Source organism: Macrobrachium nipponense, chromosome 25 (genome assembly GCF_015104395.2).
Source record: "Macrobrachium nipponense isolate FS-2020 chromosome 25, ASM1510439v2, whole genome shotgun sequence".
NCBI classification, from domain to species: Eukaryota; Metazoa; Arthropoda; class Malacostraca; order Decapoda; family Palaemonidae; genus Macrobrachium; species Macrobrachium nipponense.
The window spans coordinates 78,252,583-78,280,082 of NC_087214.1; the positions used below are offsets into that span (position 1 = coordinate 78,252,583).

The window sequence follows — 27,500 nt, forward strand, 5'->3', positions numbered from 1 at the left end:
TTTATGTTCAATGAGTGAGTGTTTTAGCGAATTGTTAAGGTTTAGTTAATAAACATTTAGTGAGTGTTTATGAGTAAGTGGTTGATGACCGTTTAGTTTAGGGTTTAGTGACTGTTTTGTGTAGTCAGTTTTTCAGTGAATGTTTACTGAGTCTTTAGGGTTTAGTGAATGTTTTGTGAATTTTATTGAATGTTTATTGTGTAAGTATTCAGTGCATGTTTTGTCTTTAGGGTCTTAGTGAATGTCTTGTGAATGTTAGCGTTTAGTGATTATTTAGAGTCTAAGTATTCAATGAGTGTTTAGGGTTTAGTGAATGTTTAGTGTGGAAGTATTCAGTCATTGTTTAGTGAGTGTTTAGGTTCAGTTAAAGTTTTGTGATTTTTTGTGTGTGGTGAATGTTTAGTAAGTATTCAGTGAGTGTTTAGTGAATGTCTTGTGAATGTTAGTGTTTAGCAAATGTTTAGTGTGTATGTGTTTATTGGGTTTTTAATGAGTGGATGTTCATTCACTGTTTAGTATTTAATAAGTATTTAGGGTTTGGTAAACATTTAGTATTTAATGAGTGCTTAGGGTTTAGTGAGTGTTAGTATTTAATTAATGTCTAGGATTAAGTGAGTGTTTAGTGAATATTTACCGAGTGTTTGGGGTATAATGAGTATTTAGTGAGCTTAGTGTTCTAAGTGTTTAGTGAGCATTTAGTGTATAGTGAGTGCCTAGAGAGTGTTGGATATTCAGTGTGTTTAGTGTTATTGAGTGTGAGTGTATGTTAAGTGTGTGTGTTTATAGTGAATGTATGTAAGTGTGAGTGCTTACTGAGTAAGTGCATTGTGAATGTTAGTGTTCAGTGATTGTACTTCATTACTATTTAGTTAGTTCTTCGCTACTGTATGCAAAGAAAGTCCTGTAATTTACACAGGAACCATTTATGCTTGACACTGCTTAGATCCAAGAGCAGATGCTTAGACCTTGACCACAACGGTTGGAGTGCTTAGGCCTGTTTTCGTAAGTTAAATTTTCTCTGTGAAATTGGGTAAAATAATAATAATAATAATAATAATAATAATAATAATAATAATAATAATAACACATGGGCAGTGCCAGTAATCAGATACAGAGCAGGAATAGTCGAATGGACGAAGGCAGAACTCCGAAGCATAGATCAGAAAACAATACACAAAGCACTACACCCAAGAGCAAATATACATAACACGAAAGGAAGGAGGGAGAGGACTACTAAGTATAGAGGACTGCGTCAACATCGAGAACAGAGCACTGGGGCAATATCTGAAAACCAGTGAAGACGAGTGGCTAAAGAGTGCATGGGAAGAAGGACTAATAAAAGTAGACGAAGACCCAGAAATATACAGAGACAAGAGAAAGACAGACAGAACAGAGGACTGGCACAACAAACCAATACACGGACAATACATGAGACAGACTAAAGAACTAGCCAGCGATGACAATTGGTAATGGCTACAGAGGGGAGAGCTAAAGAAGGAAACTGAAGGAATGATAACAGCGGCACAAGATCAGGCCCTAAGAACCAGATATGTTCAAAGAACGATAGACAGAAATAACATCTTTCCCATATGTAGGAAGTGCAATACGAAAAATGAAACCATAAACCACATAGGAAGTGAATGCCCGGCACTTGCACAGAACCAGTACAAAAAGAGGCATGATTCAGTGGCAAAATCCCTCCACTGGAACCTGTGCAAGAAACATCAGCTACCTTGCAGTAATAAGTGGTATGAGCACCAACCTGAGGGAGTGATAGAAAACGATCAGGCAAAGATCCTCTGGGACTATGGTATCAGAATGGATAGGGTGATACGTGCAAACAGACCAGACGTGACGTTGATTGACAAAGTCAAGAAGAAAGTATCACTCATTGATGTCACAATACCATGGGACACCAGAGTTGAAGAGAAAGAGAGGGAAAAAATGGATAAGTATCAAGATCTGAAAATAGAAATAAGAAGGATATGGGATATGCCAGTGGAAATCGTACCCATAATCATAGGAGCACTAGGCACGATCCCAAGATCCCTGAAAAGGAATCTAGAAAAACTAGAGGCTGAAGTAGCTCCAGGACTCATGCAGAAGAGTGTGATCCTAGATACGGCACACATAGTAAGAAAAGTGATGGACTCCTAAGGAGGCAGGATGCAGCCCGGAACCCCACACTATAAATACCACCCAGTCGAATTGGAGGACTGTGATAGAGCAAAAAAAAAAAAAAAAAAAAATAATAATAATAATAATAATAATACAAAATTACTACAGAAGATGGACGACATCAAGCTGTATGGTAAGAGCATCACGGAAAAAGGATACCCTAATCCAGACTGTAAGGCTTGTATCTGGGGACATCAGGATGGAGTTTGGAATAGAAAAATGCGCCCTAGTCAACATACAAAAAGGCAAAGTAACGAGAACTGAAGGGATAAAGCTACCAGATGGGAGCAACATCAAACACATGGGCAGTGCCAGTAATCAAATACAGCGCAGGAATAGTGGAATGGACGAAGGCAGAACTCTGCAGCATAGATAAGAAAACCAGGACACATATGACAATACACAAAGCACTACACCCAAGAGCAAATACGGACAGACTATACATAACACGAAAGGAAGGAGGGAAAGGACTACTAAGTATAGAGGACTGCTTCAACATCGAGAACAGAGCACTGGGGCAATATCTGAAAACCAGTGAAGACGAGTGGCTAAAGAGTGCATGGGAAGAAGGACTAATAAAAGTAGACGAAGACCCAGAAATATACAGAGACAGGAGAATGACAGACAGAACAGAGGACTGGCACAACAAAGCAATGCACGGACAATACATGAGACAGACTAAAGAACTAGCCAGAGATGACACATGGCAATGGCTACAGAGGGGAGAGCTAAAGAAGGAAACTGAAGGAATGATAACAGCGGCACAAGATCAGGCCCTAAGAACCAGATATGTTCAAAGAACGATAGACAGAAATAACATCTTTCCCATATGTAGGAAGTGCAATACGAAAAATGAAACCATAAACCACATAGCAAGCGAATGCCCGGCACTTGCACAGAACCAGTACAAAAAGAGGCATTATTCAGTGGCAAAAGCCCTCCACTGGAGCCTGTGCAAGAAACATCAGCTACCTTGCAGTAATAAGTGGTATGAGCACCAACCTGAGGGAGTGATAGAAACGATCAGGCAAAGATTCCTCTGGGACTATGGTATCAGAACGGATAGGGTGATACGTGCAAATAGACCAGACGTGACGTTGATTGACAAAGTCAAGAAGAAAGTATCACTCATTGATGTCGCAATACCATGGGACACCAGAGTTGAAGAGAAAGAGAGGGAAGGGAAAAAATGGATAAGTATCAAGATCTGAAAATAGAAATAAGAAGGATATGGGATATGCCAGTGGAAATCGTACCCATAATCATAGAAGCACTAGGCACGATCCCAAGATCCCTGAAAAGGAATCTAGAAAAACTAGAGGCTGAAGTAGCTCCAGGACTTATGCAGAAAAGTGTGATCCTAGAAACGGCACACATAGTAAGAAAAGTGATGGACTCCTAAGGAGGTAGGATGCAACCCGGAACCCCACACTATATATGTAAGTGTTTACATATTAAAAATATGGAATGTTAGTCCATATATATAAAAGACTAAAACTAAAGAGGTCAACCAGATTGCTTGCAGGAATGTGATCAGACTAGAGACGCTAAAGATGACGTATACAATAAGTATGTAGGCTAAGATAACATGCCGTCACCTGTAGTCATTTCAATGTTTAAATAAACATTAGTCCCAAGCTCCCTGCTTGAGACAACTACCCCGACCTATAATTCAAACGGCCTACGTGATCTGTAGCGTGTCTCATTTGATTGTGTTCGTATGAAACTATGTCATTTGTATGTATGTTCATATGTTCGAACTACTGTCTGTTCCTTCATAACTTGTAACAGAGATGGTAGACAGGCAGAACAGAGTTAGCTATCGTCATTAGAAGACCTGTATCTCTTTACCTAAGCTTTATCATGTAGAGAGAACAGAAGTAGCCATCATCATTGGCAGAAGCGATCAAGCTATCGTTATTAGAAGACTTGTACAATCATATCTGATCTTCAGCATGTAAAACTTCAGAAGAATATATATATTTTTATACTTCGTGTTTTCTACAAGAACCTCCTCACCATGAGTTTAACACATCATCGTCATAAACAAGAAGATAATCCCGACTTCGTAAGTGATCTACAAACCACAAAACACTCCATTGAAGATGGAAGTGCAATACCAACCGACTTAGCGTAAGATTATCGCAAGTCTAACATTACCTCATAGGGCGCCTTATCATACAAGGCACGAGCCCTAATATTGGTGGCAGTGGACCAGAAGAACTCTACAACTTCTCCGAAGAAAAATCAGAATAATGAAGTATCATATAAGAACTCTTTAACGACAACGAAAGCAAGAGATTCTTCAAGCAACTTAGTATCATCGTTTAGTGAATAACTTCAAGAAGCAAAACCGACGTGTCCTTTTTCCTACGGCAACGCAAGCTTCGTCTCTCATTAGAATCATTCAAGAAAACATCGTTAGTGAGCGTTTCCGGAACTTCAAGAAACAAACCGAACGCGTCTGCAGCATCGGATCTTTCAAGGGCTCGAATCATCGAAACAACGCGCACGGGGGAAACTGAAGCCAAACCAGGTCATCCGCTAAATAGAGGAGGAGGACCAAGGCCGTCCGTGTCGTTATCGGAACACCGTGACTTCCCGCAAAAGCAAGCTAAGTACAATTTTTTATTTCATTTGGAGTAACTTTGAGTGTGTTTCCTTTACAGGTCGAATTTCGTTATTCCTGTGGCTGAAGTTACGAGGCATTCTTAATCTACTTTTTTTTACAGAAATTATCTACATCCAATTTGAAGATTTCGCTACTGCGAGTTTTTATCTTTGAGTGTCTGTTTCCAGAAGTTCTACTGAAATATCATAATCATATACTATGTTAATTTTATCATTTTGGGTGATTATTAATAACCCTTACGTAACAAATCATATTAAACAGTGAATATGAGTTTACGCAGTGGACGTCTGTATTTATACAGATGCATGGATAGGGTCGTTAAAGCACCGTAGTGATTAGAAAACACACAAAAACAAGTGGAACACCCGTACAAATCTAGATAAATTAGAGGTAACACTATTTCGGGTCATGACAATAAATGCTCCTTGCAAGTCCCGATCGCAGTTTTAGCCTTGAGTTTTTGAGTTATATAAAAATATCGAACCTCAATGACTCAACTTAACTTTAAAAATATGGCTGGATTGCAAGGAATAACATGTCTGTAAAAAACTTTCATCAGGCTAAAAGCGCTGACCAGGATCCCTCACTATTTCAAATTTTAGCAAAGAATGAAGTACAAACAGTTAATATGGAATGCAGTAGTGATAACTTGTCTTATTAGTAATCGCTCAGTTCCTAATAGTTCGTCATTCAATTGCTTTATACGGTAACCAGCAACATAATGCAAAAAACACACAATACGTTGCCGATGGTAATAAAGAGAAGGATCCTAATTATTACAAAAAAAGAAATAGAAAAAACAGTAGCCCGTTCAGAATCAAACAAGCAAACTCGGTGACTGTGTCACCTAGTCAAGCGGTCAAGGTCAGTCAAAACTGCCGAAGTGTTCAAAGCATAGCAAATTCCACACAATAAGCGACTCTAGCAGAGTGGGAAAAAGCGATGTTGGTTCATACATGCCAATATCTTTTTGAATTAAAAAGGATTTTTCCTATAAAGCACACGACTGTATAAAGTAATCAGAGCAGGTTTTCGTTTAATTTTAATACATTAAGTTATGAATAAATACTGGGTGGATTAAGCCCAACTGTACGCGCCGTATAAAAATTAGAATATCTTGTTTTATTTCTTTAGTACACGTAATATCTTGTATTTACGGCATACCGTCTGTTGTTCAAACTCCCTAATGAGAAGTCCGGATAAGCGAGCGTTTACAGATACCTCTATAGTTATAAAAAACATTGATCTGTATCTAGTGTAATTGTAAGATATCCATCTAGGGATACACAAAATATTATCTTACATCCTGCAAAATAAGGAGTGTTTATCAAAAGAAAATCCTATAAACCTTCAAACATATTAAAATCAGTTTGAACAAAAAAGAGACAAATAATCAAATAATAACTTATATAAAGGAACTATACATTTGTCTCATAAATCATAACATTGTTCAAATGACCCAACAGAATTCTCCCACAACCGCAGTCGCACTTTGCACGCAAAATCTCGAGAAGCATGCACCCTCGAATGTCTTAGTGCGTTGTAAAAAGACTTTCTTTGCTGGAAATGAAACCTTTTACTGCTTCCCGACACTCTGAAATATAAAACGATTTCCGCGAAACAAAGCCCTAAGGGGGGGGGGGGACACGGGTTTGACTAGCAGCAACAAGTTAATATAGGTAATCCACAAAACCTATACATATAAATATCGCATTTTTTTTATTGTTGTAATTTTTAATCCCGCCAACCAGTCGTAGATGAATCTCTCTGATAAAAATCTAATCTAAAGTAATATCCGTAAAGTCATTCAAGCAGAGGTTGATCAGCAGAAATTTTTTTTTTTTATCTTTTACCTGAATACCAGGAAGTTTTCTCCACTGGCGAGTGATCTCTGGAAAAAACGGAATGTAATTTAACACAAACACGGTCTAACGGACAAACATAAAAAAAAAAAAAGCTATTTACGTACCCTTCGTATAGATTCTCAATGAAATTTCAAAATAGAGATAAATGACGAAGTTGAAAAATGTTAGTAATAGGAGTCATTAGGAAATCAAATAAGCCCATATGATTTTTCCCTCAAACGTCATGCCATAAAAGATCAGACTTGGCATATCTGCGTAGATTTTCTGACGCTTAAACAAGGAAACGACTCCCGATAGTTTCCAGTGCCATGTAGCCGACGACATCTTATCTCTGTTAGGTTAGAATAAATTTTTTTTTTCACCCAATTTGGACTTACTTAAAAGCTTTTACCAGATACCATTACCTAAGTGATTGTACCTCATACACCGTTTTCAGCACACTCAGGGGACATTATCAATTTTTCACGTATGCCTCCGGCTTACGTTGTTGCACCCCAATTACAATATAGTGTTTGGAGACTTTTAGTGGATACCCTACATGCCTATATGGATGATCTTGTAATCTTTTCTAATACCTTAGAAGTACATTCACATAAACTAGAGCTAGTGCTACAGAGACAAAGACAAATAATCTCAGAGTAAAATATCTAAATGTGAGTTTTTAAAAAACCGAACATGTTTATCTAGGTTTTTAGTGTCTAGTCAAGGTCTTAAAGTAAGTCCATGGTAAGGTGTCGGCTATTCATAACTTTTCGGATACCTATTAACGTAAAAGGGGGATACAGCACTTTGGCGCTGTAGTGGGTATTACAATCGTATGTAAATATGTAACTCTTTCAATCATGACAGCTCCTTTAACAGATCTTACGAAGAAGAGCGTAGATTTATTATGGTCTGAAAAGCATCAACAGGCGTTCGATATCTTAAAAGCGGAAAATGCAGCTCACCTAACTTAAAAATCCCTGATTTAAATAAAGAATTTTTTTTATTGCAACAGCCGCCTCAGACCAAGGGGGTAAGAGGGGTACTACTTCAGTAATATGATAAACAGTTCTTTCCTATAGCTTTTTATTCACGTAAACTAAAGCCCTCTGAAAGTAAATATGCAGTAATAGGCAAGGAAGGGCTAGGTATCTTTAACTCACCTAGTACATCTTAAGTTCAATAATCTATGGCTATCCTGATAAAGTCCTTACTGAAACATGAATCCTTTACCAAGTTTTTCAAAGGCTTTAATCACAGTCCAAAAGGAACTCGGTGACAAATGATCATTCAGGTCTTTGGAGCCAAGATAAAGATATACCTGGGAAAGCAAATATTCATAGCTGACGCATTATCCTGCAATCCCGCATATAGAGACCGCAAGAACCATTAATTAGACTAAAAGATATAGAAACACCATCCGTGCCTATTGTTAAAAAAAAAACCGTATCTAAACAAGAAATTCCTTAACCCAAGAGATCGCGAGCATTGAATATCTGGGTTGGAGCGCAGAACTGTTACAAACTGAACAAGGCAAGAGTCAACAGACATAACCCAAACAATAAACACTTCGAACGGAAACAGAGTCAGCAGCAATAAACATCAAACAATAAACACTTTGAACGGAAACAGGGTCAGCGGCTAAGCAAAAACAATAAACACTTCGAGCAGAAACCCTAAAGCAAAAGTATATTTAAAGTATGTGTATCAGAATAATGTAATCAAATGTAATATTATATGTAGGTCTGTGACGAGGAAAACCCGAAGAACACAGCAGATGACTAACGACCAGGTAGTAGTAATAATCTCTTCATACCAATCGTCATAAACATATTGCATTCCGTCATCCAGGGTTCCCTACTATGTCACAGAAAGCCAAATCACTGTTTTATTGGCCTACAATGCTTACAGATATAAAAAGCACATAACTAATTGTAACACGTGTCATGAAAACAAGGGATACACTAAGACACCTGTCAGTTTAGGAGCCTATCCTGTGCCAAATCAATCCTTGAAAGAATATACGTAGAATTATTAACAGAATTACGAGTCTGACAGAGGGAATAAACACTTCTTAGTGTCAATAGTTCCTTGACACGTTATATAGAATTAATAGCACTAAAAACAAACACCGCAATTGAGTGCGTTAGGAATATTTATGAGTGCTAAATCAATAAATATGGAATTCAACACAATAATCTCTGACTCGGGTGGTGTAAATCAATAATCTTCTTAACTCGTGTGAATTCCTTTCCATTAAGAAAAACAATAATATATTTTATCACCCAGAGTCAATCGGTTTGGTAGAATAACGGATAATTAAATAGGAAGTGTCAATGTCTTACGAGTTACAACTCATGATATTGGATCCGAACTGGATTATAGCGGTTCTCGCGGTTTTAAATACCTTTATCATTTATATCTTGTATCTATAGAATTGATACCGCAAGTAGCCTTATACGGTACGCCGCTAGAACACTTTTCCACATATTCAAGCCAACCATTAATTTATCAAATATATATATAAAAACAATATATAAATAAATAAATATAAAAAAATAAAATAAACATGGATACAAGTGGAGTCAATATAATACACTCCGTAAGAAGTCGGAAGGGTTACAAATCATAATAAAAAAGGAATCACGATAAAATCAATAAGCAAAACGTAACCATAGGTTAATTAAATATCCAAATATATATGTGTAAAGATTTGAACTCTAACTTAACGCTTTAGTAATGACAAATAAGCTAAAAGTTCAAACACATATCCAAAACCTACTGACATATTGTCTGTCTCGGTGATTTATATTCGTAGTCAATGGAAAAAAAAAAATAATAATAATAAATAAATAAATAATTAAAATAAAATAAAAGAGATTTTAAAGTCAGGAAGTCTAGAAGTGAAAATGTTATCTATGGAATAATCCTATATGAATCTTATACAGGGCTAATAATATATATAGAATTTGTATGGAAACCTTTTTCATTAGTTTGAATAAGGAATATTTAATTTAACATAATTACAATTATGCAGATTTCCAACATGAAACTAATATATTGTTCAATTTTGGTACTGTTTTTTTTTTCAGACATTCTTCTCATGTGGGTCTAGTATTAAAAAAACAAAAAATTTATCCTAAAGTCGTATCTCTTACAGCAAGTAACGTAACTCTTAAGCTGGTGACGACGTCATCAGTTCTAGGTCTGTCGCGTTTGCCGTATCAGCAGTGATTCCTTTAACCTCAAATATCTGCTTGCACAGGCTTCATCTTGCGCTTGCAAAGCAGATTGACTGGAGAAAGGAATGCTTAGCCCGAACTTCTCATGGGCAAGGCAGACGTGTCTATCCGTATCGCAATGCAACTTTAGTTAAGGAGTTGCAATCATTTTAAAAATTAATAACAAATAAGCAAATAGAATTTCTATAACAACAAAATGAATTAATTTTTTCTGAACCTCATAGACATTTAGAAGTATCAAGATATGTATATGAAATATTTACTTGCAACATTAGCCTATTACAATTCAAGTAAAACATTCATGGGAAAATGTCACATTTTCTTGAAAAACCCAAAATTTATATAGAAATTAGTTACATAGTGGGTTTTTTCGTTGCACCTCCTACCTATTAATAAAGTTTTTAAAATTAACCTCAGAGGATGCGCGCGAGAAAATTGAATATGAAACTTTTGTTAGGGCACATAGGATCAGATTTTATCACAACTTAATTTCAGTTAGCATAGAGAAATACAGAATTATGATTAATCTTCTCTTTGACTCTTATGTTGCCTGGCAATCTTACAAATAGCTCCGTTTTCCACTTCTTTGTCTAGTAATTTACTACCAGTAATATCGAATTTTCTTTGGGATTTGTATTGATATCTGTTTATTTGTTATAATTATGGATATTTTTACAGTCATCATAGACCTGGATAGGTTCACTCATTGTTAATGCCATGGATAAAAAAGTTTGTACAGCGGACTCTTTTGAATTCCAAATATCAGCGAATTCATTGTGGGTTAAGTCTGGTCTAAATGGCTCTCTCCCCTCCCCTGTATTTGGATGTCGTCTGAATTTACTTTGCCCTTGTGACAAGTATAATTTCACTTGCAGGCTGATTAATGGAACCTGGTTACAGTATCCTGCAGTACGAGAGTTTCACATCGCAACTTCAAAAAATCGTTCGTCGCTGCGGATGAGTACAGTCAAGTAACAACCGCCTACAATGTGAAAGGAATTTCATGGACTTCTTCGACCGACACCGTATCTCGTCGTTAATCTCGTTTTAATGCGGAACGCTCCGGCGGCTGTGGAAATCGACTACAAAAAGGACATACTTCCGACAATTACGACCCGAAGGATATTCAACTCTACTTTGCTGGCGAAGGACTCGTGCTGGGGATGTTTTTTTTATTCATCGCGAACGTAATCGTGTAGCTTAGGATGCAGAGAATAAGTATGAGCGCAAAATAGAACGTTGGACCCGCCCAGGCTATAGGAGGTTGTCTGGAACTGTGTAATGGACGAAAAGTTGTTCGAACGCTAGTTAAAAGTGAAGTAGTATAACCTCGGTCATGTATCCTATATATATAAAGTATCATGTATCCTATATATAATTGGATCATAATAACAGAGTCGAAATATATCTTTGCGTGTACGCAATAGGAATCTCTTATATAAATGATCATAAATAACAGAATCTAAATATATCTTTGCGTGTACGCAATAGGAATCTATTTAAAGTGCACATATATTAATCATAATTATATGAATCCATATACATATGATATACCCCCCCAAATCAGGTAGCCGATAATCAAATTCTTGTTACTTTTATCTTACCAATATCTGCAGTTAATATATGAGTTAGTGTATGGATTAATGAATCAGATATATAACAGTTTGCATAAAATCAACGAATCAATCAGCATAAACATTAAATAAATTTATCAATTCATATATGAAATTTTTTATCAGTTAAATATGATTTTTATCATGTTAATCTTCATTCTATGCAATTATCAGAATACAATTAGGTATTTTCTGTAGCATATGTATCTTAATGAGATGAAGTGAAAAACTGTATCATTATATATCCCGTGATCACTATTATTTACCAATATCATAGTTTTATATGTTTTATTACTTGAATCAATTCCATGTACACCATGAATTTTTATTTACTTATATATATATATATATATATATATATATATATATATATATATATATATATATATATATATATCACATAGTGTCTGTATCACACTCCTATAAGTCAAATGCAAGTCAAGTTTGAGTAATATTCAGTAGTTGGTTTTGTAGCTGACCGAGCTAATGTAAGTGTTTACATAATAAAAATATGAATGTTAGTTCCTATATATAAAAGACTAAAACTAAAGAGGTCAACCAGATTGCTTGCAGGAATGTGATCAGGACTAGAGACGCTAAAGATGACGTATACAATAAGTATGTAGGCTAAGATAACATGCCGTCACCTGTAGTCATTCAATTGTTTATAAAACATTAGTCCAAGCTCCCTGCTTGAGACAACTACCCCGACATATAATTCAAACGGCCTACGTGATCTGTAGCGTGTCTCATTTTGATGTGTGTTCGTATGAAACTATGTCATTTGTATGTATGTTCATATGTTCGAACTACTGTCTGTTCCTTCATAACTTGTAACAGAGATGGTAGACAGGCAGAACAGAGTTAGCTATCGTCATTAGAAGACCTGTATCTCTTTACCTAAGCTTTATCATGTAGAGATAACAGAAGTAGCCATCATCATTGGCAGAAGCGATCAAGCTATCGTTATTAGAAGACTTGTACAATCATATCTGATCTTCAGCATGTAAAACTTCAGAAGAATATATATATTTTTATACTTCGTGTTTTCTACAAGAACCTCCTCACCATGAGTTTAACACATCATCGTCATAAACAAGAAGATAATCCCGACTTCGTAAGTGATCTACAAACCCCAAAACACTCCATTGAAGATGGAAGTGCAATACCAACAGACTTAGCGTAAGATTATCGCAAGTCTAACATTACCTCATAGGGCGCCTTATCATACAAGGCACGAGCCCTAATATATATACCACCCAGTCGAATTGGAGGACTGTGATAGAGCAAAAAAAAAAAAAAATAATAATAATAATAACAACAATAATAATAATAATATAATAATAATAATAATAAAGATTAAAAGAAAATAGTAATAAAATATAGTGCTAAGAGCTGGACCAAGACCTTTCAATACGGCCTTCCGAAGTCACTCTAGGCAGGGAGATCGCTACTCCAGATTTGCACTTTCGGTTGTCCGATTTTTTTGTCTGTGTTGGAGACGCATTATAAAATATATTAGCAATGGTAAATACGTTGAACAGACGTGAGGATATAATATGATGTTAGTGCCTGTCTACTGGATATAATGAACTTCGGGAGGGGGAATAGAATGGGTGAAAATGTTTCAATATTTATAGTTAGCATATCCTGAACAATTCATTCACATTTCCGTTTCAAGTAATTATTTGTGTTGTGATACATAATCTCTTTGTGAATGTGCGGGTGTTAAAACGGCTCTTTATGATGGGACTTTGGTCTTAATATCAATCGAATTCCCATATCCGATAAAAATTTCATTTCATCCACACGAACCAACAGCAACTAAAGAACAATTCCTTTATGGTAAGACACGTTGGGCTACGAACCTCGACATGGCTGCAGTGTCCTAACTATAGGCAAGAAAAGAAAATGACCAAAGACGCTATTAAAGCGAGAATACATATCTTACATTTCTTTTTTTAGAGGAACTGAGAGTGGCACCATATGACTGGTTTAATTATTGGCGCCATATGACTGGTTTAATTATTCAAAAATGGCTCAGCACACATACTTGTAGCTGTTGCCAATTGTGACCCCGTCCCATTCAGATAAAATACTTTGTGTGAAGTAATAACTCCAAACCAAAGGATAGTGCTAATATTATATATAGTATATATATATATATATATATATATATATATATATATATTATATATATATATTTATATATTGTTATATATATATATAATATATATATGTGTGTGTGTGTTTTTTTTTTTTGTGTGTGTGTGTGTGTCTGTGTGTGTGTGTGTGAAACTATAGAAAGTAGACCAAGCCTAGGAAGTCTCACACATAGTATTTATATAGATGTGAAATATTTCATTCTTCAATAGGAATTTTAAAAAATAACTCCGGCAGTAATTCTTATCCTGAAACATCACAATATTTCTTGAATTTTTTGCCTTTTACATTTTATCAGGCTCACGATTTTCAGATACTTACCATATTTCTAATATTATTATTGCCTATGATAGATTTTGAAATATTTCAAGGTGTCCCACCTCTCCCTTCCAATCGTAGGTTATGTCTGTGAAAGGGTAACCACCCACTAAAATGTCTGGCATTACCATCACAGCATTCTAGGATATGAAGTGCTATTGTGGTGAAAATTTTACTTTATCCAATGTTGGATGCAGATCCTGTCTCCCCCTCCCTCTCCCCCTCCCTACTTGTTGTGGGGTGTCTGCCAGAGGGTAACCACCCTCAAAATGTCTGTCATTACCACCACAGTACTCAAGGATGTGCAGTGCTATTGTAGTACAAATCATACTTGTTATCTCCAATGTTGGATGCAAATCCTGTCTCCCCCTCCCCCTCCCCACTCGTTGTGGGGTGTCTGTCAGGGGGTAACCACCCACTAAAACGTCTGTCATTACCACCACAGTATTCTAGGATGTGCAGTGCTATTGTAGTGTAAATTTTACTCGGTATCTCCTAAGTTGATCTAGATCCAATTAACCCCCCCTTTTCAGTGTGTCTGTCAGGGGGAACCCACCCTCCAAAATGTCTGTCACTGGTCATTCTATAATCAGTAGAGTCTGCAGATATATTTTATATTAGTTTCAACTGGTATCTCATATATTGGATCTAGACCCAAAATCTAACGAGCAATTAGTGGTGCTTGTTAAGTAAGCCACCCATATATTTTCGGCAGACGGTCAGTTTCACAGTTTACAAGTCTACTCCTAAATACCAGTAGGGGTTACAGTCGGTATCTCGTTCGTTGTATCTCAACGGTCCGGGCTGCCGCTCTATTAGGCGCTGCCGGATTCAGATAGGTTGCCTGGACGCAAATTTCCGAGACTAGTATTGCACCGGTCCCGGTTTTTTTATGCTATGCCCCCACGTTAGGTGAGGTGAAATTCGCTAGCCAGCAATTTGGGTGTGGGAAACAATGAAACTATTTTCAAGAATCGTCTATGGTTAATTCTTAAGATAAGGCGTCCCGCTTTTTTCAGGAAAGTTTCGGTACATACTTGGTTTATAGTTAGGGAATCTGCTGCCTGGCCGAGGCTGTTTTACTGAAGCGATTCTAGAAGTCATAAACCACATGGTCGGATAACAAAGAGGTTGTCAAAGAGATTGTCCTTGGAGAGAGAGAGGAAGTAAGTAGAGAATAATCAGTATACTGACTAAGAAGAGATATCAGAGACATAAAAACCGATTCTTGTCCAGGTCCGTTGCAGGTTGCCAAACAGCCTACTAGGTAGGTCAGCAGTTTAGACTGTGGCCCGTTATGGATTCAGCTGACATAAACATGACCATGAGTATGAGAGACGAAAGTGATCACAAAAGTGAAGGTGAAATATGTGTTAGTTCGGACGTCATGTTCACTATGACTTGGTTTATGAAGTCAGATCCTTCCGCCGGAAGGTCTACGGAAGGAGGGAGAGAGAAAGATATCATAGAAGAAGGAAAGGTTGGGAGTGAACTGTGTTATGATACTCGGTGGTCGTGCAAGTGACACATAAGATTTCTCTCTCGGTGTCAAGGAAGGACTTCGACATTTTTCTACTCTGTTCTCAGTATGAGAAAAGTGAACCTAGACTTCGTGTTACTTAAGCTCACTTTTAAACTTCGATTATTTTGGGTTCAAAACCAGTTTTGATTCCAGGGAACCTGTAAGGATAAGAGGTACAATAAAAAAAATATAAAAAAACACAACTGCAGTGGGTTGCCATGAAGAATAAGCTATTAACTGTGTAAACTAATTTATAGTTTCTACATTAAATTAAAAACCACTGGCCACTGCCTAAGTTACATCAATAATTACAAAAACTATAACACACACAATCAAATACATACATATATAAAACAGGGGTTGATTCAAGAGATATATAATACACATACTTTGATTGCTGATTTGCAGGTGAACCTTATATGTGATGATATTCATTCGTACATAAGTACATATATTCACACAGACAATATAAAAAATACATACATACATACATACATATATATATATATATATATATATATATATATGCATAAATATATATATATATATATATATATATATATATATGTCTTATCACATCACCGTTATTCATATATATGCATCAAGCTACAAATGTCCTTTAATAGCCTTGTGGTTAAAGCACTTCACTGTATATCCTTATTTTTTAGTTCTGTGGTTCACGCATATGAACTGACGAATTTCTTATCAACTAAAAATTTCACCGTCGGTTAACATATATGAAAAATATAATAACGCCGAGGTAGAGCAAATTAGACATTAAAGGACATATACGTATATATATATATAATATATATATATATATATATATATATATATATATAAACTTGCTGTTAGTAACAAGAACAGTATAGCTTGTCGGATTTTATTATACTGTAGAAGGAGAGTACCCTCTCTCTCTCTTCTCTTTTTCATTTTGCGTTCGGGATCATACTCTGTGACATCGTTTGTAATTATATAGATAATATATATATATATCTATATATATATATATATATATATACTATATATATATATAATATATATATACATATTTATATATATATACAATATTTATAGATATGTGTGTGTATGTGTTGTATACGTGTGTTGAACATTATATATATATATATATATATATATATATATATATATATATATATATATATATTATATATATATATATATCAATCAGGTAATAATTACACAAGAACGAAACGTCTGCTCTTCAATATGGTGCTGTAGGTATACTTGGGTCATACCTCTCAGTCCACTGATTACCAGTAGACAGACCCTCTGCTGGTTGTTCAGGCGATGTGTGTATGTTCTTTTCATAATTCAGCCAGAACACTAATTGGTACTATACGTATATCATCTCTCGTCAGGACACCAAAGTATTTTTATATTTTTTGTAAAGCTGCTGCACCTGGATCCCAAAACATAAAAAAAAATCGGCCAAATGCAATATCATGCAACTCATAAGAATGATAACTCCCTATCGGCATAATAAATTTCTAGATCATTTGGAGGAGCATTGCAGCGCCGAGGAGCACTTCCCCACTGCAGTAAAAACTTGTCATAAACACATGTCGGCAATTTATCGGTAGTAATATATCTCAAGCAGGTTGACATATGACACATTTTACTTTACTGTCCATAGACCATATTTTTCAAGCGATGGGTTACTACTACACACGGAGAGCTTCTGTATTTCTGTAAAATGCCGTATCACATTCGTAAGAGTTGCACTTCGAGGGATCAAACCGGGACGTAGGTACTGTTCTCGATGAAGATCCAGACCAAACTGGTCGTAATTATATGATATCATACCGAAAATAGATAAAAAATAATTATAAGAAAAAAGTTGTTGTTGGATCCTCACAACAGAACGGCAGTTGTTTATGCTTTTCAAGCCTCCATCGTTTTCTTATATGACGAGTCAAAGAAAACGTCAGTGTCACTGAATGGGATACGAGGATATTTATTTCTTTTGCGACAGCAGGTCTGGGCGCAGTATTTTTCCTCAAATTACGAATTTTGTTTAGCGTAATCTAGCTCGGTAGATCTAGGGTACTTATCCGCGGCAGCCTAGACTATGGTAGTTGCGGTTTTTCTATGCAGTTTTACCTCCTGAACAATTATTTCAAGTAATATTTATTCGGACGACTGTAATTAACCCCCCCCCCCCCCCCCACTAGGGGCCAGTACTAAACACGGCGAAATACATTGGACGCCCCAATCCCTAGTGGATGTCGTATCCGCGGTTAGTTTCCTTGCAGTCAGTGCGGACTGCTTCTGTAGAAATACCTCTAGCTCCTTTTAGCATTTTAAACCTTGTCCTGAAAATATCATCGCGAGAATATTTTCACATTCTTCTTGTCCTGCTAAAAGACTGCAATGATATGCAAGCATGACTTTAACTAAGCCAAAACGGAAACTAGACCCTTTCGGAAACAAATAACAAGAAAATTATGCCTCTAGGTTGAAAATCAATGGCGTCTTAGAATTTGAAGTTGTAAAACTTTACTCACGAGTAAAATACGCCTCAAGTCAAGCCCTTTTTTTTCTTCTTCTTCTTCTTTTTTTTTTTTAGAAGTTTGGGCAGAATTATAAGAAACGTTTAGTTAAGTATCCAGCTCTTGCATCATAACCAGAATATTTTTCTAATTCATCTTATTTGGCACTAAAAATATTGACACTATCTGCCATGAAAAGAGAATTACGAGCAGGTGGAGACTGTTTAATGATAGAAATTCCACTGGACGATCTCCGTTAGCTTCAGTTCAAAGTTTTTCGTTATTGGCCTGACTTCCTCTATAAGCCGCTTTACAGTTGTTCCTTAGTGGGTTTTTGGTCTCTCCATATTCACAATACCGTCTCTAATGATATATTTGATATTCTCAGCAATAATAATAATGAGAATCAAAAACTAACTTTTGTACAAGACAAGTTCCATCCAGCCAAATGTAAACAAAATATCGTGACTTCACTGAGTAGAGATGAATGACCGAAAACGGGTATCCAGCATTTAAAGGACAAATGCCGGAGCAGCTCGATCGAAAGGATTGACAAAAATCAAAGAAAAATCCGGAAAAAGAAAAAAAATTCCCATCATCCATTTCTTGACAGGTGACCCTTGTGTCTATTGGCATTTGAATGCTTGTATGATGAGTCACCTTATCAACTCGCCATTTGCTCTCAAAGGTTCAAGTTATTTTCTAACTGTTCAGGTTCCTTAATAAATGGTGTCATTCTTTGATTTACTAGACATACTATTTGTCTTCATTTTGAGCAAATACTCTGCTACCTTAATGTCCCCTGATAGCAAACAAAATCACATACTACCTATAGCTATTTTCTAAATAAAAGTTTCTCCGAGTAATGACTTTTGAAGAGTGATCAAATCTATTAGGATTTAGCTGAAAACAATAAAAATAAGAAAAAAAAAACCTTATAGACAGTTCACAAGAAACTAACTTACTTGCAATTTCACTCGGTCTTGATGACCCAATTTCAAATTTTTTATTGCCAATACAAAAAGTAACTTGGCCAATTAATCAACGAAATTAAGAGCATCCGAATAAAAACTAAGTAGCTTATTGAGCATTATCAAGGAAAAGGTGTTCATAACACACACGCAATATATATATATATATATATATATATATATATATATATATATATATATATAATATATATATATATATATATATATGTGTGTGTGTGTGTGTGTGTGTGTATTATGAAATTATACAAATCCAGTAAAGTTCAACACATTTATTGCATTTTCGTCTAGACACACAACACAATAATAGGAATTTTAATAGAGAATCCTCACATAAAACCACAATGGTTTCCTTTTCTTGAGAAGGGCCTTCTAATGATGTGTTTATTAGGCACCTCTGTATCCATTTGCGTGTCCGGTGAGATGTCAATACTTTTTTTATTTTGCTTTTAATGTGACTGAATAATAATAATTATCATTATTCAGTAGATAAACCTATTCATATGGAACAACCCCACATTGACCTGAAATTCAGGCTTCCAAAGAATATGGTGTTCGTGAGAAGTAAACGTAAATCATTTCAGCTTGCAAATCTCTCGCTGGGAAAACCGAAGATTTACGAGACATTTGAGACTGGGATCGAATAACAGCTTCACTTTTCTTATTTGCCAAGGTCCTTCCTAGCGCCTCAGTGGCGTGGTTGGTATGGTGTTGGCGTCCTACCACCATACAAACAAACAAACAACAAAGTCCTTCCTCAGCCTAATTAAGAACGTTGTGATGGAGAGGGACATATTACAAGCAAATATTTCGCCTGAAAATAGATTGAATAGAATTGAATGCACTGAATATAGAATGTAGGCCAAATTCCAAGCAATGGGACCTTTGAGGTCATTCAGCACTGAAACACAGAATTGGCAGTTAAAGGTTTGAAAGGTGTAACATCAGGAAAACCTCAAAACAAGCAACATACCAATTTGCACTCATCTAGTTTCAGTAGTTTTTAAGATCTGAGGGCAGACAGAAAACGTGTGGACAGAGAGACAAAGCCATCTCAATAATTATCTTTTACAGAAAACTTGAATCGGCTGATTACCACTTTCCAGATCTCTTCTTACCTTCCTTACTCGTAAAGCAAAAGTGATTGCCAGGGGAATAGAATATCACTAACTCTATATTTCATAGAATATTAAAATTGAAGTTGTGTAAACTTTCCTACTGAAGCAAAACTAGACATCATTCGGCATTTTGGGCAGAAGAAGAACAAAATCCTATGGCTTTCCTACTCAGTTTATACAATTTTTCTATTTCTCATGAAGGGCATTGAAAAAAAATTTAACTTTATTTTTTTTTTTATTCTGGAAATCGCCATGATTGTGTCCTTTTATCTTGTAACATTTTCAGAGAGAAGAAAAAGAAGATAATTTTGACTATAATATTGATATTTCAAGGCCTCTTCATGGCGTACACCTCCACCTCCAGCAACCCCAAGTAAGTAGTGCCTGGTGGAACCTTCTGGATACTGAGATATCTTCCAAGGACCCCTCGTGAGTGGCAGGCCAGGTACTCATTAGACAATGTGTAAGGACCGGTGTATCTGGCCAGCAAGGCGTAGGACGAGAAGTCCCCCGTTGTCAGATTGTCCCTGCCAAGGCGTATCTGGAAGGAACGATTAGATCAGTCTTCACTGCGAAAGGATTTTCCATTAAACATCATTGTTATCATCTCCCTATTCTTCTTCTCGGAAAACTATCTAAGGAATTACTGTAGTTTGCATCGTAAAATCAGATGCAAACACCTCTAAAAAGTGTCATAGATTTTATGTATCAAGTGTAATCGTTCTAGCGTAGTTCTTAAAAAATTTCACACTTATACTTCAAGTATTTGCACCTGAGTTAATGTATCATTAATAAACACAAGCATGGAAATCTTGTCACATAAACACAAACCTGGGGTGTAGCATACCCCATTTTTTTATCACGAAAAAACCATCTTGCGTTCAAAAATTTTTATTTCTGAAAAAATCAACAAAAAGTTCAATCCTTACTCATTCTTTTAATGATTAAACATCCTTGAATAACTGAATTTTTCTAGAACTAAACATTAATAAAACAAAAATATTGAAAATTCATTTTTTACCCGACAATTCAAAAATAAAAATTTGCCATAAATGTAATTTCCATAATAAACAAACAGGCTTCCTGCCATGGTGAGGTGGGTCCTCTCGCCTTCCCCTCACCAGCCCTCAGCTCTCTGGCACCACATCTCACTGTATCACAGATTGACCAAAAATGGTCAAAATTTAACAGAAAAATTACACTATTTTAACTTTATGTTATGTTATCAGTTATTACTCCTCTGAATACATCCTAATTGATGCTTAGAGTGTGTATTACAGATTTATGATATATATATATATATATATATATATAATATATATATAATATATATATATATATATATATATATATATATATATATATATATATATATAATATATATATATATATATATACATATATATATATATATATATATATATATATATATATATATATATATATATATATATATATCTCACATATCCACAGGTGAAAAATAAGAGACAGGGTGTAGGTCCTGACCGGTTTCGGCTTGAAAATAAAGCCGAAACCGGTCAGGACCTACACCCTGTCTCTTATTTTTCACCTGTGGATATGTGTGATAAATGAATCACGTGCTAAAGTGATTATAAATATATATATATATATATATATATATATATATATATATATATATATATACTATATATATATGTATATATAGTATGATATAATAATATATATAATCAATTATAATATGATATAATATGTGTGTGTGTGTGTGTATGTGACCTAGAAACATACATGGGGTGCCATGCACCCCTTATTATCTCTCCACCCCATCATCTCTCCAAAACACATACTCGGGGTGGTATGCACCCTAAATAGAATTATACTAAAACACTTACATGGGGTGTGCAGCATAGTGGGTGGGGTTTGGAAGGGGATGACATGTAAATTGAAACAATGAAATGCTAAGTAGTCTGTCTCATTGTTTCACTGTTTCCCTCGCGGCTGTAAATTTGTTCGTATAATCATCACCTTTTCTTGATTTAAAAGCAAGCATATTTATATAAACGTCATTTTATTTATATATATTATATATATATATATATATATATATATATATATTATATATGTGTGTGTGTGTGTGTGTGTGTGCATTGCATTGCATCCGTAAATTTGTGTATATATTTTCCAACTTTCTCATATTCAGTCACAAAGAGGCTTTTAAGCATAAATATTTCATTATCTCTCGGCAGAGGGAAATCCATCCTAACCATGAATCGAACCCGTGCTGTGATTTGTAGAAAGAGATTTATCTCTACCTCAATGTTGTTGAACTGGTTGCCATTAGGAAGGATCCTGACCAGGGATACGTTCCGGACTTCTCCCAAATCGACTGTCCAGAAAGGGTTTACTTGACCCTCAGAGTGGTATAAGGTTGTTATGTTTCCGTCGACTGCATTTTCTTTTACATGGTTCCTGTCGGTAAAAAGAAATATATGTCTACTATATATATATATATATATATATGACTGGTAAAAATGTTCCGTAACAACAGAATTCCATCTAATAAAAGGAGCCCATAAAACACCAAAATGTAGAGAGAAAAGTACTATATTTCAGACTGCTGTCTCTCTCTTCAGGTATATGAATGAGAAAAGTTTACAGAAAAGGTGGTATTTATACCAAGAGATCCGTCCACAAATAAGCCAATTTAGGTCACCCCCGCTGATAATCTTCCTTTAATCTTCTTAAGCGTTGGTTGAATGAAAACTTCGTCGATGACATCTGAGATCCACGCGCCTTTTGAGATGTTCATTACCTGCTTCTCTTTTATTAAGGCCGATTCCATCATTTGACTCTTGTACCGGCAGTTGCTGCTATAAATTACACGTGACAAATTCCAGTTTATTCTATGGTTATGTTCATTTATATGGTTGAAAATAGCCGAGTTCTGGGGAAGTGATTTACCTGTAAATCCGATGTAAGATTGGTCACAGTCCTGGCATGGGATCTCATAGACCCCAGAGTCTTTGGGAGATGTCTTTTGTTGGACGTTAATCAGGGATTTGGCTAAGGTGTTTGGGTAGGTAAATGCAAAAGGGTTGGATTTCCCAATAGTGTCGGTTACTCTCTTAATCGTCTCCAGGTGAGGAACTTTTATTTATTGTTGGGTGTGTCTTGGTCTTTTGTCGTTTAGGAGGTCGGTAGAAAATTACATTTGCTTTTTTAATTGCTTTCTCAATTATATGGTCAGGATACTTTAAAGACGAAAGTTGCTTGCGAATTAGTTCAAATTCTTTTTCCAGGAAATCTGGGGAACAAATACGTAAGGCTCTTAAGAATAGGTTGCTAGCTACACCTATCTTGATAGGTGTAGCTAGCAACGTATTTTACGTCGACATACAAAAGTTTTTTTAAAAATTCGCGGAAAAATACTTTTAGGCCTACCAGCCAAAAACTCTTGAATCACGCGCCTTGGGGGATGCTGGGAGTTCACGGATCAAGGTGTTGTTTTGTTTACAATCGTTACGCAGGCGCGCAAGCGCGAATTTCTTTCTTGCCGCACTAAAAAGTATCAGTGACACATCTCAAAAATTATTTCGTCACTTTGACATAATTTTTTTACCATTTTAAATTAGCCGTTACATGGACTATTAATTATGAAAATGTGCGCATTTTTATGTAGAATACAACAAAAAAATACTCATGATTGTAACTTTTATCAGTTTTGAGATATTTTCATATAAATAACGATAAGTGCCAAAATTTCAACCTTCGGTCAACATTGACTCTACCGAAATGGTCGAAAAACGCAATTGTAAGCTAAAACTCTTATATTTTAGTAATATTCAATCATTTAACTTAATTTTGCAACTAATTGGAAGTCTCTAGCACAATATTTCGATTTATGGTGAATTTATGAAAAAACTTTTTCCTTACGTCCGCGCGGTAACTCTTCCGAAAATAATCATACATGCGATTGTGGTAATGTTTGCACCATTTTAAATTAGCCGTTACATAAAGTTTTATATATGAAAATGTGCGCAATTTCATGCACAATACAACTAAAAACAACCCATGGTTGTAGCTTTTATCAGTTTTGAAATATTTTCATATAAAAAAACAAAAATGATAAGTGACCAATTTTCAACCTTCGGTCAATTTTGACTCTACCGAAATGGTCGAAAAACGCAATTGTAAGCTAAAACGCTTATATTCTAGTAATATTCAAGCATTTGCCTTCATTTTGCAACAAATTGGAAGTCTCTAGCACAATATTTTGATTTATGGTGAATTTATGAAAAAAATAACATTTTATTTACGTCCGTGCGGTAACTCTTCCGAAAAAATCATACGTGCGATTGTGGTAATGTTTGCACCATTTTAAATTAGCCGTTACATAACGTTTTATATATGAAAATATGCGCAATTTCATGTATAATACAACAAAAATAGTTGAAGGTTGTAGCTTTTCTCATTTTCGAAATATTTGCATATAATCACGATAATAGAAAAAAAAACACGTTCGGTCAAATTTGACCCTACCAAAATGGTCGAAAAACGCAATTGTAAGATAAAACTCTTACAGTCTAGTAATATTCAGTCATTTATCTTCATCGTGAAACAAATTTGAAGTCTCTAGCACAATATTTAAATTTATGGTGAATTTTAAAAAAAAACTTTCCTTCCCTCCGCGCGCGGATTCTCCGCCACAAATCTCCGAAATGCGTAAGTCCCATTCTCGGAATATTTGCTCCGTTTCATATTAGGCATTTCATAGAGTTTTATATATGAAAATGTGCGCAATTTCATGTAGAATAAAACGAAAAATATTTGAAAGTTGTAGCTTTTCTTATTTCCGAAATAATTGCATATAAAAATATATATAAAAAAATTCGACATTCGGTCAACTTTAACTCGTCAGATATGGTCGAAAACTGCATTTGTAAGCTAATATTCTTACAGTATAGTAATATTCAATCATTTGTCTTCATTTTGAAAGAAATTGGAAGTCTCTAGGACAATATTTAGATTTATGGTGAATTTTTGAAAAAAATATGTGTTTACGTCTGCGCGTTACGAATTCATGCATTATTTTGTGATAATATTTTCTCTGTGTTGCTTTTATCGTTTTACAATTTGTTATATACCAAGATGATTGCAATTTAGTGTACATTACAACGAAAAAAAAAGTAACTTGTTACCTTCAACCGTTTCGCGCACAGCGCGATTTGAATACAATTATATATGAAATTTCGTTTTTGCGCTATCATATATCGCATTATTTATATATGATAATGATAATTTTTTTTCATTTCTGATGATTGCATACTAAACTTCAGGCAATGACAAAAAAAGGAGCCAAAAATGAACTCTTAATCTTCAAAACTAAGCGCGCTATGATTTTTTGAAAAAAATATTTTTTCCGCTCCCGCGCTCACTCTGAAACGTCTCCGGCACACGGGAGACATTTTTTTTTTTTACCGCCTTTGCTTCGGTTTTTTGTTTAAGGGTTAAAAGGAGACCATATTTAAAACACACAATAAGTTAAGTTAAAACACAAGTTACATAAATTAAAAAAAAAAAACTATGAAATTGAACATTAATGTACAAGGATTTATTTTTTTTAAATTAATAATAATAATAATAATAATAATAATAATAATAATAATAATAATAATAATAATAATAATAATAAAAATGTGGCGCTGTGGCAGAGTGGGTTAGGTCGTCAATCGACGGGTTAAGCAACATTGGGGCTGGTCAGTCGTTGGATGGGTGACCGCTCTCCTCGGCGTTGATTCCTTGGGAAAGGATCTTTACCACAATTTCCTCAGTCTACTCGGCTGTAAATGAGTACCTATCCCTGACGGGGTAGAGTCCAGCTATGGGTTGAATAGCAAAACTCAGCAATGATGGAAAGAAATGAAGGAATAAATGACAACGACGTAAATGGAACCTCTGGCAACAGAGGAGCTTCGTTCGACAGCCAGGTATTCAACCCAATTGAAGGGTAAGGCGGTCAGGTACTTGGAGGTCGTCATCCAGCAACTGACTACCACAACGACAGTAACCAACAGCCTGAGATTGGAGCTACAGAAGCAAACCAAAGGAAGAAATGGATAAGAGAAGAAAATAAGGAAATATGGAGATGCTACATCAGAAGCAACCCGACGGAGAGAGGATATAGAAGAAGGTTGGTCAACATCTGGAATGAGATAATACACCCCCCAAACAGAGCAGAGGCTGGCAGACCAAGTAAGGAACATAAAGAAAAAGAACTGGCTCTCCCCAACAGAAAGAGAAGAACTGGAAAGGGAAATGTCACACGACAACGAATTACACGAAGACGAACTGAGAGACGATGCCACAGAAGATGACAGGGATGATGAGGTATCAAACAACGACACACGAAGAAACACCGACGAAGTAACAGAGAGGACGGAATGGGTAGAAAAGATTAGACAATGGATGGAGCCAGATACAGAGAGAACAAAGATCCCCTCCACGAAAGCCTACAACGCCAAGAAATTAAGGCAGAAAACAAGTGAGGTCAATGAAATAATGGGCATAATACACACCACCAGTATCACAGAAACAAATAACTTGGCATATGCAGGAGCAAGATTAGTAGCAGAACTGATGGGGATACGAACACCAACACCACCAGCACAACCAACCCAACAGAAACCAAAACAGCAACCTCCTTGGAAAAGGTGCCTAGAAAAGCAAATCATGGTGATGAGATCTGACTTGAGTAAACAGAAAGAGAAGGCAGAAAAAAGGCTAAGAAGCAGGAAAACAAGGGAGGAACTGAACGAGAAATACAAAGTACAAGAGAGGGGACTAAACAACACAATAGAAGATGTAAAACAGAGGCTTAAGGCCAAAGCACATAAGATCCAACGGTACATGAACAGGAATAAGGTATACCAACAGAACAAACTATTCGGAACTAACTAGAAAAGACTGTACAGCCAACTAAGAGGGGAAGACAACCACCAAGAAATTCCTGATCCGGTATCACACAACAAACATGCAACATGGCTCCAGGAAGTCAAGGAAGAAGAAACAGGGAGAATAAAACAAAGATTCACAGAGATCACGACAGACACAGTCAGACACCAACTAAAGAAAATGCCAAACGGGCAAGCCCAAGGTCCTGATAAAGTCCATGGATACTGGCTCAAAAACTTCAAGTCCCTACACCAACGCATAGCAGAACAACTCCAGCATTGTATCTCAAATCACCATGCACCCAAATGGATGACCACAGGAAGGACATCCTTAGTACAAAAAGACAAGAGTAAGGGAAATATAGCCAGTAACTACAGGCCTATCACCTGCCTACCAATAATGTGGAAGTTACTAGCAGGTATCTTCAGTGAAAGG

At 35.8% G+C, this 27,500-nt stretch overlaps 1 protein-coding gene and 1 long non-coding RNA gene across 2 annotated transcripts in view; both read right to left on the bottom strand.

Annotated features, from left to right (window-relative positions):
* The window catches only part of LOC135199567 (uncharacterized), a 166,504-nt gene that overhangs the window by 53,102 nt on the left and 85,902 nt on the right, over positions 1-27,500 (bottom strand). The gene's annotated exons all lie outside the window — the stretch shown is intronic.
* LOC135199562 (uncharacterized) overlaps positions 20,382-27,500 on the bottom strand; it is a 93,064-nt gene continuing 85,945 nt past the window's right edge. The window contains exons 4-5 of the mRNA XM_064227725.1: positions 22,427-22,583; positions 20,382-20,676 (exon numbers count right to left, since the gene is read on the bottom strand). Coding sequence (XP_064083795.1) covers positions 20,464-20,676; positions 22,427-22,583 — 370 coding nt within the window. The 3' untranslated portion in view covers positions 20,382-20,463. The remainder of the gene's footprint in view (positions 20,677-22,426; positions 22,584-27,500) is intronic.